The 20,143-nt window shown below is 38.9% G+C and overlaps 1 protein-coding gene across 1 annotated transcript; it reads right to left on the bottom strand.

The window, feature by feature from the left end:
* Nucleotides 1-1,327: 1,327 nt before the first annotated feature.
* LOC137281326 (uncharacterized) lies at nucleotides 1,328-19,399 on the bottom strand. Its single transcript, XM_067812500.1, has 5 exons — nucleotides 19,140-19,399; nucleotides 12,920-13,047; nucleotides 10,448-10,582; nucleotides 9,910-9,994; nucleotides 1,328-9,200 (listed from the first exon to the last, which is right to left on the bottom strand). Exons 1-5 carry the CDS (start codon nucleotides 19,198-19,200, stop codon nucleotides 8,842-8,844), a joined length of 768 nt encoding a protein of 255 aa, XP_067668601.1. The 5' UTR covers nucleotides 19,201-19,399; the 3' UTR covers nucleotides 1,328-8,841.
* Nucleotides 19,400-20,143: the final 744 nt, after the last annotated feature.

Consider the following 20,143-nt stretch of genomic DNA (forward strand, 5'->3'; position numbering starts at 1 on the left):
TTTGAGCGGGAGAAATTAATTTATTTATTTTTCTCATTCTTGAAAAAATATGGCAGGCAGATCCGTTAAACAAGAAATATAATTGGTCTGGCCTAATGGTAAATTATAAAAAAAATGTCTCCAAAGGACAGTAAAATAACGAGTATCACATGGACGAATTTAAATGTATTAATTAAACCTAAAATAGTTTAACTGTAGATGATAATACAATAGAAAAATAGGCTATAAACTGCCAACAACTGAGGGAAATGACCATTCTTCAGACCATGGTGACTTTCAGTGTATATGCTTCCTGCATGGACCATACCTGGATTTACACACCATCCCTTTAGCTGTTAGCAAGTTCAGATATTCTAGCCAGAAACCAAAAGAACATATATGCTAGGATTAAATGTCATAGTAGATATAAATTTACATTGAATGCTTTGGGACTTATGTAGGTGTGGTGACGTGAAATTGACTTTAACGTTGTACTATCTCATTCATGTGTGGCTGCTTGTACTAGCCCAGACTTGAGCTGTTTGCATAGTGCTAGCTCATTGAGACACCATGCAGTGGTGAAGAATGAATACCCCACTCAGACACAGTATACTGACTCCAAGCCAACCAGTCTTTGTACCCATTCATGGTGAGCTCCAGACAGGGACCAACAAGTACAATATTTAAATATCTTTTGGTATGACGCAGCCTGGAATTGTTCCCATGACTTTCCACTCTACGGGTGGACACTCTGACCACTACATCACAGAGGAGCGAGCGAGTGATTGAGTTTAGTTCTATGCCACACTCCCCAATATTATAGCTAAATAGTCAAGTCTGGACCAGTCAATCCAGTGATCAACAGCATGAGCATTGATCTGCGCAAATGGGAACCGATGACGTGTTGACCAAGTCAGCGAGTCTGACCACCCGATTCTGTAAATCGCCTTCTACAACAAGCCTAGTCACCTTTCATGGCACGCACGGGTTGCTGAAGGCCTCTTCTATCCCCGATTTTCACAGGTCACAGTACAGAGGTGGTCATGAATGAGTAAGAGTTGTGTGAGTGTGTGAGGAAGGTTAAATACTGTTTTGAAGTGTATTTCAGTTTTATCACAGCAGCTGGATATAAAGCTGCGTGTTTGTGGAACCTATACACACAGATATGAGCTGACAAACTTACAAACATTTTGGTAAATTGGAGACTTAAATATAGAGTGCTGCTACTCATTCCTCACACTGAAATCTTTGGTCATTCCCCCACGCTCCGAAACAAAGAATATTTCTTCTAAGGTGATACGTCTCCGTAACAAAAATCCTTTCTGACAAATAAGAAATCCTATACATGCAAAATGACTTTTTATTACATAACATCTCTGCAAAACGGAAACATGACACAGTTGATGATGAGAAATGGTTTGAATGATCAAAAGAAAACACATCTCGGCATGTAACCACATCCAAAATAACCACATCACAAAAAGACTTCATACTTTATGTACAAAGGGTAGTTTGTTTGGCAGATGGTAGCAGTGGTGTAAAACTGCACTCACTGGACAGACAATCAAGGGCAGATAATCAAGTCAATACTTAACGAAAATATCAATACACAAGATGAGATTGTGAGTTTAGTTGTACACTGCTTTGGGCAAAATTCCATCATGGCAGGGGACCCCAGAATTGGGTTTCACACTCTGTATCCATGTGATGAATCAAACATGGGTCTTGGGCATGATAAGTGAACGCTAGGCTACCCCACCGCCCAAAATAAGATCATGACATCCAGGACCCAATTCAAACCTGATGCATGAAGAGATCACATGAGTGAGTGAGTTTGGTTTTAGTCTGTGTTTAGCAATATTCCAGCAATTACATGGCAGGGGACACCAGAATGGGTTTTGCTCCTTGTACCCATCAAACCTGGATCTTCAGCAGGATGACCGAATGCTTCAACCACTAAGACACCGCCCCAGAGATCACATGAAGAGATCAGTGAGTGCTCAATTACGAAGGAAGTCTAAACTAGCACTCATCGGGACAGAAGAAACAATCCAGTTTAGACAACATGCCAGATTGTAGAACTGATGATAAATGTACAAGCCACACTGATATTTTATGCCGGTGTTGACAACTTGCCAGATTGGAGAGTTGCCGGTTTTGACAGCTTCCATTGGTAGTTAGAAAGTGGTGCTTTTTCCCTTCGTGGATTTTGCTCTTATCCACAAGTCTTCAGAGCGTAATGAGACTCTACACTAGATTTTTTTAATGGAGTTTTGATGGGAGAAACACAACATGACCGCTGTAGGACTTTGAAGTTGAAAACCTCATCACCCTTTATACATACATAATGATGTCTGACTATTGATACACATAATGGAAATTGATAATTGTGAACAAATACTGATTGACTCGTGAGCAGTGACATGTTTATGCCTGGATTGCTAACAAAACACCATTTTCAAATGTATGAGCAGGCATGAACTTAAACCCACCATTGCATACTGTGTGTGAGTAAATTAAAACTTTCTTATATCGCAAAAGTACTAACTATATTATCAAGGACAGAATTTTTATACCAATAATCATTAATAATTTTTCCTTTTGACGATATTGCAGATTATTGTTCTTTCTTTTTAGCCTACCCTGTACACCTTTAACTGGAGTGTCCCACCTTTAAGAGGGCCATACCACCTGTACTTTGTAGTGTTTGAGAAGGGGAGGTGGGGTAGCCTAGTGGTTAAAGCATTCGCTCGTCACGCCATAGACCCGGGTTTGATTCCCCACATGGGTACAATGTGTGAGGTCCATTTTGTGGTGTCCCCCACCGTGATATCGCTGGAATATTGCTAAAAGCGGTGTAAAACCAAACTCACTCACTCACTCACACTAGTATTTGAGAAAAGTGATGCTATTGTGAGTATGTATAAGCTGCGTCGTTATGAAGTTGACTGAACAGCAAACATCAGCAACACACTTCAAAACAAAGATGGTTTGATGACAATGAAACAAAACACAAAATGCAAGAAATCTTCAGGCAGAAAACATCTAGTTTCCTGGACTAGCATTCTGGTGAGCCTACACTGACCACTTGAATCATTCCTACAGTTTTCACAATCTCTAAATACCTGCCCTTGAATTTTCAGTTTGTTGGGTTTCACATGAATTTTCGACTTTAAAAAGAGCGATGTAAAAATAGCCACTGGCCTACTTCAATTATGGTCGTATGCTTTACACACTAGAGAAAACAAAAAAACAAACGTATAGTTTCTTATGAAACTTATCTTACTTTTTTTATGAACCAGGACCAGGATTAGCTAAATAAACAGCTTAATTCATGTCAACAAGCTTTTGTATAACACATCTCATCACCACTGTCCTTCCTGCACATCACCTTCTCACAGCTAAAAAAAAGACATATTTCTGATGCAAGTGCAATCAAATAGGACAATATTTTATTTATTTATTAATCAATAATTTAAAAGAATGCATGTACTCACCTGTGAAAAAAATTTGTCATATGTAAGTCATCGTATATTTATTCTAGTTTGAGAAAACATATGACCAAATTGGAAGTTGGCCAGCGTAGACTTTTACATGCTCTGCGCATGTGGACAGCAAGTTGAAAAGTAATATGAAACCATCGAATAGCCAACTAGATTCAGAACTCAACTGACCAATCAGAATGTATGTTACAAACCAGCCTCTGAGTAGTGGACTGGTGATGTGAATGACATGTCAGCAAGGGCCGTGTTTCACAAATTGATCAATGGTTTACAACTATCATATCTCCTACTTTAACTTACAGATATGACAGCCACAGTGCCATGATCTCTTTGTGAAGCAGGGCCCAGTTCCAGTGATTACAATAGTGAACACTGAGAAACTAACACGCAGATGTAAGCCCTTTATAAATGATTTGGAAAAGATGTCTTCACATCCATCCCAACTACTGGGTCCCGATTCACAAAACGATCTTTGCACTAGAACATTCTCAATCCTACCATTAACAATAGAATTACGGCAGTGATAACATTATGAACACTTTGTGGACTGCGCTGGTGGCAAGTTTTTGTTGAACTACTTATCACAAAATCTCTGGTATGTTTGAGTATAATCAGGTGACAATAAAATCCTACGTCTAATGTAATGCAAAAATATACCGATGTTGACAATGCATTGTGTCAGAGAGACAGTTACTTTCTGAAATTTCAGTTTGTACAAAAATTCGTATAAAAATTGTCAAAAAAGACAACATAAAATACATAGCATCTGAACACAGCATTTGTAAAACACCTCTTTCTAGTGTATCAAAAAACACCTTCAAATACATTGAATACGTGGAATCAGCATTCATGAGTTTGCAATGAAATACCTCTTGACTTACAAGATAACATCCCTACCAATTATAACAATCAAACATTTGTATTCATGCAAAAAATGTCTTGTTATACAAGAATCAAGACAACTTGGCAATGGTAAAGGTTCAATACATGAAGAAAATGACAACAGAAGTAAAAAGTGTTCAAGCCAAAGCTCAAGCTTGTTTACTTAAGATTCTTGTTTGTTGTTTGTTTGTTGCTGCACTAAGCAATATTTCAGCTATATGGCGGTGGTCTGTAAATAATTAAGTCCAGACCAGAGAATCTAGTGATCAACAGCATAAGCATCGATCTGTGCGACTGGGAACCAATGACATGTGTCAACCAAGTCAGCGTGCCTGACCACCTAATCCCATTACTCGCCACATACAACAAGCATGGGGTACTGAAGAAACCTTCTATCCCAGATCTCCGTGGATACAAGCAAAAGCAAGTGCATATACCATAGTGGTGTTCTGATTAATTGAAATTATCAAAGATTGGTCACAGTGACTAGACGACCAAGCAATTGATCAGATTTTCTCTTAATCAAATGCAAATGATTTTGGAACTACTTATTAGTGTATAAAACACTTGGCCATGGAACATATCTGTGAAGTTGTCAGGGCCAGAAAATGCACTCCAAATACTGACAACATTGAAATCGCAAAATGCCCTTAAGAGTCGGTAAAGTACAAGTTGTTAATAAAATGCATACTAGAATCTTCTCAGTTAAAAAGTTCAATAAAACCATTCAAATTCTAAAATACCTATCTTAAAGTTATAAAACTATGTCTCTGAGAATTTCACAAGTGGACGTTATCGAATACAAAAAGTCGGACCCTCATGAACACATCAGCAGTTTGTCATCGGAACGTATTGCTTTGGTTGTTTGCAATGGAAACAGGAGTGTCTTTGGAGGCCGAGATGGAAGCCGGGAAGGAATGTGTTTAATAGTCAAAAGACATGACACAAAAACATATTAGTTTGTCACATATTTGGTATATGCTAAAACATACCCTGGTTGTCATAACATGGCAAGACGATTACTTGAGATCAAACTCAGTCACAACAATTATATCGCTGGCTTAAACAGGTACGTGTTTGTTACTTGAAACCTCACTCAGCGAGGTGGTCTCACCTAAGGCAAGTGAGTTTGTAAAAAAAACACCAGTGGTCATCCAGCAGGAAATGGATACCCAGTGGGATAGGTCACATGGCTATTAACCTTCACTATACATCACTGTCTGGATTAGTCAGACTGTCCTGATTAGCCAGGTTCCACTGCAGGAAATACATTCCACATCACTGCTAAACAAATTAAATTTTACTTCAACATGAAGAAAAGACAATAACTGATTGACATCACAGTCTCTATCTACAAACTACAAATCAACTCTCCGTATCTGGAAGCAACAGAAACAAGGCTCTGGTAGAGAATTACTTTCCAAAACTCTCGGGGGATTAAACACTGGGAGATCAGGGGAAATTATCCAAAAAACAGCTGTAACTACAAGTAGCACCAAATGAAATAGACATAACAATCAACAACAGAAGTCTGGACAAGTTCTGCAATGTTTGTGAAACTGCCTGTAGTTTGGCATGACAAGGACAAATATAGCAGGGGTTCAAAGATTTTTTTAAAAGCGATATGCCACAGGGCAAATGACTTCAAGAAAGTAACTTGTCCTGACAAATATTCCACTTGCCCTGATTTTATAACACAATGTTTGATGTTAATATTTACTGGACTATTTTTTGGAGAGTTAAAAATTTTTAAAGATCGATAACTCTAAATTACTATAGTCCAAGTTTATTTGCAGCTTGAAACCATAAGTGGAAATTATCTAGTAGTCCACAGACAAGTAAGATACCATTATTTGAATGCCCGAAATGAAACTGATTTGTCCCGGGTGTCGGGCAATGGGATTTTTGAACCCCTGTACAGATTTCCATTTCTGTGGGTTCCGTATACATTTTCATTATATGAACTATCAGACCAAACATGTCTATGAACATCCTACATCAAAATATGATACATTTCATATCCTAGCTGAAATATCACAATACATGCTGTATGCTAGCTCAAATATCCTGATACATGATGCATCCTTGATCAAATATTCTCATACATGCACTATCCAAGCTCAAATTTCCTGATACATGATGTATCCTAGATCAAATTTTATGATACATCCACTATAAGAGCTCAAATATCTTGATACACGTTGTAACCTGGATGAAATATCCTAATACATGCACTATCCAGCTCAAAAAAGATACATGTACAGTCTTAGCTTCAATATCATGATACAGACAGTATCTTTGATGAAATATCATTGATGAAATATCCGGATACATGTACTCTCCTAGCTCAAATATCCTGCCACATGTTGTATCTTAGCTCAAATATTAAGACACATGTATCTTATATTGTGATATTGATTGTACTTTTCCCCAAATATCAAGATACATATCATAAATCAAAAACTGCCACACAATGACCGAAGCTCAAATAGTGCCATACAAGCTGCCTGATATAGTCATACATATTATATCCGGGCTCAAATATCTAAATACATCTTGGTTTAAATATAGTGACAAATGGTTACACAGGTGATAAATATCCACAAATAGGGGTCCATTGTTAGTAAAAACATAAAATTATGTTTGCGACCCTATATGCTGGTTCATGATTACAACACGTTTCATGGGGAATAACTCTTCTGCCATTTAACAGAGAAACATTTGAACATATTCTCATCTTGATATTGAAGGTCATGCATTTACTGCTATGGAGGTTAATGCACACCAGCAGTAGGTTCACACTGACCAATAACAACAAATAAATAGCACTCTTGTAAGGATAAAAATCATATATGGTGAGAGGGGCATCTGTACAGCAAAGACTTGTAATCATTCAGAGATGCCAACCCCCAAATTGGTGCAATTAGGAATATGAGCTCTCTTAGTTTAAGAAAAAGTTAGGAATTTTCCCAACAAATTAGGGATTCCTATAAATTGTTGCACTAAAGGAATGAATTTTTTCAATGCCACTACACACAGCCATCCTCATACAACAGAAACTGGTTTGCAGCACTTGGCAGCAGTGTTTGTGAATGTTCAGTGAAAAAAAGTAAACAGTGTTTGGAATTTATCAGGCATCCTACTCAATTTCCAGATTACTTTCATGTGTAAACAATTTGAGAGCTTCTGTAAATTTGGAGGTATATTTATTGAGTTACCATTATTTAAAGTCCAAGATGATCCTAGTCCTCCAGACTATCCATATCTACAGAAAATCAGAATGAATTTGGCTTTGTCGGAATGGCAGGACCGAAATCCAGTTTTCATAAGGATTCTGATAAATTCGGGAAGGTTGGCATCTCTGTTGCTGGTTGGGTGAGAGGGGATGGTTAGGGAGTGTAGGACGGCAGGGTGTAGTTGAGGTGGTATGACTCTCATCTACGGGGAGTGATGTTGGGCTGCTAAACATCTATCCACATATCTGAGGAGGGTAATCTAAATATAGGCATTTTAATACACAACATAAAGCATATTTGCATTTTGTCATTTTAGGAATAGTCATGAAAAAAATATACACTTGGGAAGTCATAAAAAACATGACATCGGTGCACCACAGATGTGTAAACGAAGACGCCATTCAGCTGTATAAAAATAGTACTAATATAAAAATCCACATTTTGTAAACAAATAACACAAATTCATCAGTTTTGTAAAAGCTGTAACAACCATAACTTCATGTGTCATAAAGACGACTCATTCCAGCTTATAAATATCCAGTCTGACTTCTGAAGGGGCAATGCAAGTCTTCCCCAACAAGCCTTACCACAACCACACTTAGTTCATCAAATTCTAACAACATCAATGTGTGCAACAGTATTCGATTTACAGAGTAACTGTTTATATTCCATATATGTCAAAAGCTCCTTGTTTGGACGCTGTTCACCTCAAAATTTCAATTATTGATTTCAGGCAAGTTGGAAGGGACAATATATAGCAAGTTAAAGTGAATGAGTTTTACATCATAAAATTCCAGCTATATAGCAGCAATCTATAAATAGTCGAGTCTGGATCAGACAATCCTGTGATCAACATCATGAGCATCAATCTGTGTGACTGGGAACCAATGACGAGTCAACCAAGTCAGCGAACCTGACCACCCGAACATGCTAGTCACCTCATACAAAAAGCATGGGGCACTGAAGATACCAGGGTCTTCATGGATGCAAGGGTAAGTGAGTGCAAATGCCCAAATCTATATAATATAGGCCTAAATAATGTCTGTCAGCATCATCGCCAAAGGAAAGTCTGAAAGCCTGAAGAAATTGAGAAACGCTTTGGTGAAACCAAAGCATGGGTATGATGTTGACAAACTCAAAAACAGGAATACAAATCCATGATCATAGGATCCTGAAATATCTAAGGGACGGAACTCTGTACATACTTCACATCTAAGATGACTGGGTCATTAGTGCTGCTATCAAATTGATACTGCCCTAGGTAACGGGTCGATATTCAGATCAGAAGGCAAGTTGCCATTAGACATCTCAATGCTCACATGGCCACTGTCACTGGAACTTTCATTTTGTTCAGGAATTGTGGGTAAACTGAATCGGACAACTGGTGATGTATTGTCATGGAGTCCAAGGTTGTGGGGCTCCCGCAGACTCCCTGGAACACTGTTGGTTGTTTCGTTGACCTCCATCTGCTGAATAATAGCATTTTCTTGTTCTGCTAGACGGCGCCGATGGCGAATAACCAGAAGAATGCCCAACAGAACGCCTGCGACGACGAGCAGAACTATGAGGCAGCCCAGCGCAATCTTACCTGCCGTGTTTACTGTGAATGAAAGACAGAGGAATGACTTGTCATTGAGGAAAACATTTTGAACAAATGCGACTCTGGATTTTCCGACTCCAGGTTTTGGCCAAACAACAATAATACGGATGTAGGTGGGGTATATAGGGTTTGTGGATGTATACAGGTAGTATGGGTGTATGCAGACAAGTGTAGAATATATGAGTGCATACAAATGGGTGTTGGTGACTGTATAAGGTGGGGTAGTTGCACATAGGTGAGGTGAGCCTATATAAGTATGGTGACTGCTTATAGGTGGGTGTTATATATACATATATATAGGTGTGGTGGGTGTATACAGGTTGGGTGACTGTATATAGGCATGTGTGTAATAGATGAGTATATACATGGGTGTATATAGGTAGGTGTGAATACATATAGGTGAGTGTAGTTGTACATTGGAAATGTGACTGTATATGGGTGGATATAGGCAGGTGTATACAGGTGGATATGGGTGGCTGTATGCAGGTATGTGTAGGTGTATACAGATGGGGTAGTAGGTTTCCTTGTGAATTGTTTGAGCTCTGTTTTCACAGGATTTTTTTCATCACATTATTTTTCAGCTTTGTAAGTTGTATTTACATTTTTGATAATTTGGTATTGTAAGTCCACACGTGCGAAAGAATCTGCAAAGTTGTGTTTAGATTTAAATTCCAAGAACTGACAGACATAGGTAAATCCTGGAACTTACACTGTAAACAGGACTCCGCCTTGGATAGTCCAACTCTGTCATTTATGAAGAATGTCCTCTGTTGACTCTCTACCAAGAAGTCCGCCTGAAAAAAGGTCGAGATTGCTTGTATAATACCCTAGAAACTTTCCTGAGATGCCAAGTTACTGTTGTGCCTCTGAGATGAAGCTATGGTATTGACTAGTCCTTGGTTTTAGAACAATAACTACTGCATTTCTGGTGCATCATAACACACTGTATCTTGTCATCTAATAGTTGATTGTGACGGAGCATCCACACAACACTTACCTACCCCATAGAATCTTGTCATCTGACAACTGATTCTGACTGGGGGATCCACACAACACTTAACCCACAGAATCTTGTCATCTGATAGCTGATTGTGATGGAGCATCTACACAACACTTGCCTAACCCACAGAATCTTGTCTTCTGATAGCTGATTGTGATGGAGCATCCACACAACATTTACCCTAACTTACAGTATCGTGTCATCTGATAGCTGATGTAATGGAGGATCTGCCAAACCCAAGACGTACCTTAACCCACAGTTTCTTGTCATCAGTCATACCAAGCAGGACTTGCATCTGGATGCTCTTGTCATACCCAGGTATGATCTGAATCTCATTGTCATTTGTAAAAGTGTGGCTCCACACCTGGGGGGGTCTGTCCGACTGAAACACAAACATGAAACATGAAACATTCATACAGACTTCAGCATCATGAGTTTCCTCAGGAATGAGATCCTTTCATTGGTGTGGGAGAAAAGTGAATGAGTGAGCGAGTGTAGTTCTTGCCACTGTTAGCAATATTCCAGCAGTAGTGTAGCAGGGAACACCAGCAATGGGCTTCATAAATTTGTACCAGTGTGAGGAATCAAACCAAGTCTTCGGTGTGATGAGCAAAAGCTTTAACCATTAGGCTTCCAAGACATCATGTAGAAGAAACGAGAAGGGACGCCGTAAAAATCAAGGAACAAGTGCACACAAGGTAACCAGGTAAGTGAAGTTAATTCTTCTTTTCATTCACACAACATCAAACAAACAAACATACCTACCATGTAGTAACAACCTAAGCACAAGTTGTAGGTAGAAACTCTAACCATAATGAAACGTACAATCGCCACGACACTTGAAGTAAAAGTGAACTTTGAAAGGTTCGCACTTGTGCGGTTCAGGAGATCAGGCCACTTCCGTGCCTACAGATTTGTCGATACATGAGGTAGCCATTCATGGGAATGGCGAATCAACAACTGTCTGATCTCATTCAAGTGAAGCTTGAGGTAATATGTATAGTCCTATGGTAAGGTAAGTAAAATATTTATAGCACTAAAGACAAATAGGTTACCAAGTTGTAAGCACTCAAATCTTTGAAGGGCATTTATGCAGAATGTAGAAGAAAAACAAGATTTATAGGTGTCAGCTCTTTTATTGTCAATAGCATGACATTTCAGAGCATATGCTGGCTCCTTCATCAGGTGAATGGTAGGGAGTATCAAGAGTGTAAATATACATACATGAGAAAAGAAGAAAAGAAACATGTTTAACTATGTTGAGGAATGAATATGTTATACAAACATGATGCAAGTAACACACTAAAACAACATGGTAATAGTCTAATAGACTTTATGGGATAAAATATATAATATAAGCTCATAGGTGACGTCTATGGTACAGACACACAGGTGTTGTGCTCTGACCTATCATCAGATGGAAGCTGACATCTGTGGTACAGGCACACAAGTGTTGTGCTTTAACCTACCATCAGCTGGAAGCTGATGTCTATGGTATAGACACACAGGTGTTATGCTCTGACCTACCATCAGCTGGAAGTTGACATCTATGGTACAGCCACATGGGTGTTGTGCTTTGACCTACTATCAGCTGGAGCTGAGGTCAGAGGTACAGACACACAGGTGTTGTGCTTTGACCTACTATCAGCTGGAGCCGAGGTCAGAGGTACAGACACACAGGTGTTGTGCTTTGACCTACCATCAGCTGGAAGCTGGCATCTATGGTACAGACAAGTGTGCCATGACCTACTTTCAACTACAGGCTGGCATCTATGACACAGATAAGCAGAGAGATATTGTGCCATGATGTACCTTCAACTGAAAGCTGACATCTACGGCACAGAGAGACAGGTGTTGTGCCATGACCTACCTTCAACTGAAAGCTGACTTCAATGATACAGACAGACAGTTGTGCCATAACCTACCTTTGACTGCAAGCTGACATCTACAGTTGAGAAAGACAGGTGTTGTGCTATGATCTTCCCTCAACTGGAAGCTGACATCAACTGTTGAGAAAGACAGGTGTTGTGCTATGACCTACCTTCCACTGGAAGATGACTTCTATGATACAGACAGACAGTTGTGCTATAACCTACCCTCAACTAGAAGCTGACATCAACTGTTGAGAAAGACAGGCGTTGTGCTATGATCTACCTTCCACTGGAAGCTGACTTCTATGATACAGACAGACAGTTGTGCTATAACCTACCCTCAACTGGAAGCTGACATCAACGGTTGAGAAAGACAGGTTTTGTGCTATGACCTACCTTCCACTGGAAGATGACTTCTATGATACAGACAGACAGTTGTGCTATAACCTACCCTCAACTAGAAGCTGACATCAACTGTTGAGAAAGACAGGTGTTGTGCTATGATCTACCTTCCACTGGAAGCTGACTTCTATGATACAGACAGACAGTTGTGCTATAACCTACCCTCAACTGGAAGCTGACATCAACTGTTGAGAAAGACAGGTGTTGTGCTATGACCTACCTTCCACTGGAAGCTGACTTCTATGATACAGACAGACAGTTGTGCTATAACCTACCCTCAACTAGAAGCTGACATCAACTGTTGAGAAAGACAGGTGTTGTGCTATGACCTACCTTCAACTGAAAGCTGACTTCTATGATACAGACGGACAGTTGTGCTATAACCTACCCTCAACTGGAAGCTGACATCAACGGTTGAGAAAGACAGGTTTTGTGCTATGACCTACCTTCAACTGAAAGCTGACATCTATGGGTTCATTACAGTAGTTGATGGTTGCTGTGATATGCACCATGATGACACCATCAATTCTGTAGCGACAGTCAGCATGGTAGCCACTGAATCTACAAATCTGACCTGTAAACACAAGCAGACCGTGTCTATCATAGGGGTTCTGCACCAAATCCCAGTGTACTCAATGAACCTGCCTGAAAACACAAGGACATCAAGTTTATGATGGGTTAAATACCTTCTTTTAGAGCAGCTGTTCTACTTCCAAATCCAGTATACAAATACAGGTTCTATCATGGGTTCATCTATCATTGTACACACCTACAGTGTAGCCACCGAACCTACAAATCTGGGCCTAGATTTTCGAAGCCCTCTCAGTGCTAAGAGTAAGATAGTCGTAAGTTAATGTTAGTGTATGGCACTTACGACTATCTTGGTGCTAAGAGAGCTTCAAAGATCTAGGCCCTTACCTGCAAACACAAGGATTATTATCATCATCATAATGCACAACATGGGTCCATACATCTTTTTATTACCTATGAAGACTAACATATCAGGGTTAATATTTTTCATATGATGCCCTGGGGCAAATTATCACTGTGTCATGGTGACGTGTCGCTATGAACAATGCTACAACGTTTCTTATCTGACGTTGTGGTCTACATGTGGCAATGGTGGTTAGCAAACCTATGTTTAAAGTAGACTTTAGTTTATTTTCCTAAATTTGACAATTTGGTTATAATATAAACAGAACATTATATGCATGCCCATGTCATACTGTGTCTATGACACTTGTGAATAAATATTGGTATGTACCTTGCTCTCTCACAGGAAATACCAACATTTTGGCATTCGTGTCGTAAACATAGTATGACATGTGCATTCGTATAATATCCTCTATTTACATGCTCATAGTTCTGACACGGAATGTACAAATCTACACATCCACTAAGGAACATGATCATTACAATTAACAAACCCTACATATATATATCATGTGTGTAAGAATCAGGAGCCAGTGACTTCAAAGACATGCAATGTTATTGTTAATGAACATTATTTAAACAAAGCACAGGACAGGTAGGATAGACCCTTGGCCTTTGTCACATTATTAAAAATGTCTAAATTTGGGCATTAAAATTAAGAGATATGTTCAAGTGAATGAAAACTAATGTCCAGAAATTATCAAATTAGGCTTTGAAGATTAATCGATATATCAAAAAAGTGAAAAATCAAACTTTGGAAAGTATTATTAGAATTGTTTTGTTTGTTAAATTTACACATCTGATGCTGTTTCTTGACATGTAAAATGCCTGTGTGGGTCTCAGAAGAAAGTATCTTTGACCGTAGTATTAACTGGTGACAGTTTCTTCTGCAGAATCTTGTAACTGTACCCCTTTCTTGAGATCATGAGTTATCTTGTGGGGTTTAGGATTACAATCGATTATTGATCAATTACCAGGCTCTGATTATCATTCTACAAATTGTGTGAACAGCAGCACTAATTATACCTAAAATGTAATGATGCCAGCCATGGTGACTGTTTTGATTATGTTCCAAGAATCAGATGACCTTGACGTGATGAAATCTGGCATAGAGCCATCTTCTGTTCTCACAGTAAACACGATTTCGCCGATGCGTGATACTTAGACTAGTTAGAGGTTGTTTACGTCACTGACCGGTAACTAGGAAGTGACCCAAGTCTGGGAATGATCTAAATTTTGCAATGTAATGACTATTGGCGAGCTTTCACCAACTTGGACAAACCATAACTTTCCCCCCCATCCCACATTTCAGAGAGGATTTTTCTTCCCTTCACTTCATAATGTTACATCCTCGTGATGCCGCAAGCATGGGGCAAATGCCTTGATAAGTCAGCGGTGTACGACCTTGTTTTTCAACGTTCTCAAGAGTGGCAATACACCTGATGGATCAAACAGTTGATAGATGTAGATGTTTGAGGCGGATTTCTCTTCATTTAAAAACAACAAGCATTCATACAATAAGAACTGTTTGTATTATATTTTCATCTGATATCTGTAAGTACCACGAGAATAGGAAATGCCAGTATACCATCTTTGTGACGAAGATTTTTGGTGGTACTACCAACATATACAAGTACCTTGTTAGAAATCTGATACTAGACCATGATACTTGAACACAATATTTTCATGGACAAAATGGCAAAATCCATGCCACAGTGGTGAACTTCAAGGTCACATGCAACCAAAACATCAAACATAATTAAAATTCAATTATCAATTATTCATGACATATAATATACATTGCTGCTTGTAAAAAATAAATAAACAAAATTATAAGCGTACAATCGCGATTCAGAAGTGCAATATTTCGTACTTGGGCTTACATCTCCCGAAACAAGCCTTCGGGGGAGACCGAACCCAGTCATAGAGGGTGGAAGTGCACTCAAGTGTAACGACGGATTCCGATTGGACGGTGCATTTGCTGATACGCTGAGGGCTCATTTTGTGTACAGAAAGATGATCTGTTTGATGAGCATTTTAGAAGTATGGCGAGTCACAAAAAAGTAAGACTCTTTATGGATAACAACTTCTTTTATTGTACTTGATGCATTGTTTCAGTATGGATTCATATATCGCTGTCAAACAAAATCATATGCACTAGAAGAAGTTGTTATCCATGGATATATTGATGTTGAGTTTTGTAGATACATGTTCTCTGAATTTGTGTTCGATTCAATAAAAAATCATCTCTGTAGAGATGGTGAACTACTGCGGGCTGGAAACTGTCATTTGTCCAAGTACAAACAAAGCAGGACTTGAAACTGACAAGAGTTTCGCCAGCTAAAGTCATCCGAGAAAAACAGATGTACACATAGCTTGTTTGCAATCCACAGACATAAAAACATGTCAAGTGTGCAAGTATCACATCTGTCTAATTACATAATATGGCAGAGACAGGACTCGGGTGCACGAGTCATAAATCAATTTATAGCCTGATAGGTGTTAAGTTCAAATTGTGTGTGGTCAATGACTGAAGCTGTGTATTGCATATTGTCGTTAGCAGACATAGAGTGATATAGGTGTCAATAATCCAGACATTGAGCTTTCTCTGTGACAGAGGTTGCTGACCACAATCAACAAGTTTTTTTCTGTAACAAGTAGATTATTTACTTGTTTGTGTACACAACCAAGACTAGACTACTGCTCACGACCTCATACTCCAGGTAAGCATATTGTTTCAAGCTCCGCGAACCTATTCACTGCGCATGCGTCATGGGCGCAGCGCAGCACAGCTGTTGAAACCACTTTTTCCCCCAGCACTGGGGGAAATTTAGCAAATCGTTTGAACTCCGATTTTGCAGGCTTATTTCATCACGTTTTTTTCAACTTTATAGGCTGAATTGGCATTTTTGATTTGTTTCGGTAAGTGCATACCGAAAGGTATCAGAATCTGCAAAGTTGTACTTTACGTTGCATGTGACCTTTAAAGGGGCACTGATGCGGAGCAATTTCCGTGGACTGGTGTAAACTTTTGTTATTGTTTTTCTCCCGTGAGTACCCGGATGATCTTCCAGAATTCGTGACTGGTTCGTGACCTCTGCTGCGCATTCCGTAAGCGCAATTGATAGTTTAATAATAGACAGATCAACTTAGGTGAAGTCATTTTTACTTCATTACAAATGTATTATGAAAACAAATGAAACACTTTGAAGGTTAATCATCTGCCAGTGGTAGAAATGGTAAAACACTAATAGGACGGAAAAATAGCGAAGCCAATGTACGTCTCTATATTTTGTCTCATAACACTAATTAGTTTATTGTAATATTTGTATGATTCTGAAAATTAATAAAAGAACACACGATCTGCTTATACTCAAAGTAAATTTCTAACATAACAGCAACATTTATACATTGTATAGATTGCCAATGTGGATCCTATTTCACACACATACGCGATCTAGTGTGTGTTTTCTGTCATACAGATTCTGCTGAATGCTACAACAAATAAATTAAAACAAAATGCAAATAATGAATGTAAAATAGACTAATTTTATAGCAACAATGTCAGGCTACTACCTTGTTCAGGAATGTATCTATCATTGTAAACCAAAAGTCACTGTGTTCTGTAATCTGATTGGTTGAAAAACATGATCAAATGGAATTAGATTCCCGGAAACTGGAAGACTATTCACTGCGTATTGACACGTAAACAATTGTTTTGTTGTGTCATCAACAGTGGTGACGTCATTCAAATCATATTGTGACGTAAAGTTAGAATGACGTCACAAATGAGCAACTCCAGACGTTACCATGGGAACCAGCTGAAACGGCCAGCTGATGACACTTTACTGTTGTACTCATACTCGATGTATGGCTGACGCCGTCGGTTCCAAATGCATTCCCGTGCTTCAAATACTCAATAACACCCGGAAATTGGCCAACACATGATGTTTATCTCCTAAATATCCACGTAAAAGAAATCGTATTCCATTCATCTGCAGCTGGTAAATAATCCTGCTCTATGTCGCGTGTCTTACAACTGTCTAGTTTGCGAAAGAGCAACACATCGTTTCACGTCTTTCATTGGTGAAAACCAGATAAACCTCTCATTGGTCTCCCAAGATAGCACACCTGGCAAACTAATTGTATGATGTCCACTATTCTAAGTAATTTAGTTAACCAATAATGAGCAATCAATCAATCAACGCAAGGGTGGTTAATTCTTTGAAGGGAGGATGTTGTTTTTGCACTCACTCTTTACGACAGGGTGTAGTCATCTACACACACTGCCTTTTGACAAATCCGCTAGAAGATAAAAGTAATTAATCAATCAGTGTGTTATCGGTTAATCCTTTGATCGATGTTTGTTTTTGTAACTCAGCTGATAAACCCTCTTGCATCACTTGCATGCACATATTACATAACATACAATACATTTGCCATTACAGACCTTAATTTATAATGTTGAGTATTTACTCCAGACAGGAGAAATGCCAAATGGCAACCTTTGTTGAGTAACCGAAGTGGTGTTACTACTAATTATACCTGTTATAACTTCATTAATTGACCATCCAGAGAATGATGACAAATAACACGTGTAGCTTTACACCATCAAACGCGAGTTACAGCAAGGAAGATGTAATCTCTGTGTCGCATGCAGCCTGAAAACACTTATGGGCCGAAACTGTTTTGAGAATACCAACAGAATTTCGTTACATAAGGAATACACACAGGCATTTGCTGTGTACTTGGGTAAATAGGTGAAATAAGGGTTTTTTTACGTAAGAAAATTTTCAGATTTCTCTACCAAAGGCAAAGTCATCGTTTTTTGTTTACGAATTCAGATAAATCAACTCTGTGTTTTTATTATCATAAATAATAAACCATTGTAGCTACCATAGCTACAAAAATTTACGTATGATATTTGCTATCACAGCTGAACCAACACTCAAAACTACCTATATATATAAAGCTTTGCAATCTTCCGTACTGAAACAAATGGCTTGCTACGTGCCTGTAGACATCATATTTTCATGTAACATGATTAAATATCGAGGTTAAAAACACAGAAATAGGATCAAATTGGATCAGTAACTATACCATCCAAGCATCCGAAAAGAACTACACTGCTGGGATATTTGGTTACGATCAGACAAGGGATACCATGGATATTTTTAAACAAATGGCATATGATGGGCATCCGGCCTCCAGACTGTTTAGGTGAAGAAATTCTGCTAATATGGGCAGGAGCCCAGTTCCTTTGTCCGTCATGGTCAAAGGAGCGGGCGCTGACCAATTTGCGGTTTGGTTTCGTAATTCGACCGTTGGCGAGAAACATTATTCGCTCCGCATCAGTGCCCCTTTAACTTCACATACCTTGAAGTAAAAGCTCATCTTGTTATCATCCTCAGTCCTGTCTGTTGTCATTACTGGTTTATTCCAAGACTCTCAACCAACCGAAATATTTGATGTAGATTAAGGTACAAATGGGAGCTAACTATTTTAGCTGTTGTAGGTGTGTCAATGATGATGATGTCAGAGTAAAGAAATCACGGGCATGTTCGCTTTATTTTAGTTTATGATGGTGCAACAGTTGTATCACCATTACCTAGCCGAGAGCCGCGATGCGGTCCAACATAGTCAAGACATGACCCTAGCCGAGAGCCGCGATGCGGTCCTATACAGTCAAGACATGACCCTGCATCGCGGCTCTCGCCTGTCCACTACATTTACCTTGAGCAAATACCAGGAAGTGAATTAAGCACAGGCCAACTTTCCACCAGGAATACGCCATTTGCGTCTGACATGGAAAATTTTCTTCTCTTCATATCACTTCACATCTCTTCAACAGAACAACTTGAACCAACACTTCATAGGCTACAGGGGGGCGGCTACAGTTTAAATGCAAACGGCCTTGTTGATGTTAGTCTTACAATTTGCCAGAAATTGCCATGTACGGTATCCTTCACCCCTGACATTACAGTCGATTTGAGATGTTGTGATAATAACAAATCCTGAGCAGAATCAAAAGGAAGTGGGATTTAACTAGCCTCACTGAACGAAAGAGCTGTCAAAGGGAGGTAATTCAGAGGCCAAATCATTCGTAACTACTCGTCTTTTTCCGTGATCTACCGTGACCTACAAGAAACCATACGGCTTGCATGAATGTCACGAGTAGTTGCGAATGTAGCCAATGTGAAACTAAACCTGATCTACTGGTCTACTTTGAATACCGATGTTTGTTTAGCGCCTTTACTTTGAAGGCTTTTTTTAAAATTTGAAACTTGCATGAAATGATAGAGAAAACACCCGTTCATGATGGCGAATCTCAATAGATCGCCGCGAGCTCTGAAAATCGCCATGTGCCAGTTTTCGAGGTCTAAATTAAATGGTCACATCGACATCTGGGTATAATCTGGTACTTGGACAAACGTTTGTGGAATGCATTATGTGATTCAAAAATTTTAAAAAAAACGTGTAACAAGGCAGTATTTAAGTTATTATTAAAGTATAGGTCTTATGCATTCGTTGAAATCACACCAAAATAAGCAATACTGTCAGACAAAGAGTGAGAAACCTGTTAAATTAAGTTATTATTGGTTCCAGAAGAGTAATTAGAAGACTGAGCCCGGTTTATTTTCAACTACTGATTAAATTCGCTTAGTGTAGTGACTAATGAAAACAAAGATATGCAGAAGATAAGTTAACTGTTTTGTCAATTCCATCAAAAGGCCAAA

Source organism: Haliotis asinina, chromosome 4 (assembly GCF_037392515.1).
Source record: "Haliotis asinina isolate JCU_RB_2024 chromosome 4, JCU_Hal_asi_v2, whole genome shotgun sequence".
NCBI classification, from domain to species: domain Eukaryota; kingdom Metazoa; phylum Mollusca; class Gastropoda; order Lepetellida; family Haliotidae; genus Haliotis; species Haliotis asinina.

Coding starts and splice junctions, on each gene's coding strand:
- LOC137281326 (XM_067812500.1), bottom strand. CDS start 19,200: ATGGCGTATTCCTGGTGGAAAGTTGGCCTGTGCTTAATTCACTTCCTG. Junction 13,048..19,139: donor CTTCCTGGTATTTGCTCAAG/GTAAATGTAGTG, acceptor TTGTGTTTACAG/GTCAGATTTGTAGATTCAGT. Junction 10,583..12,919: donor ATGTCAGCTTTCAGTTGAAG/GTAGGTCATAGC, acceptor TTTGTGTTTCAG/TCGGACAGACCCCCCCAGGT.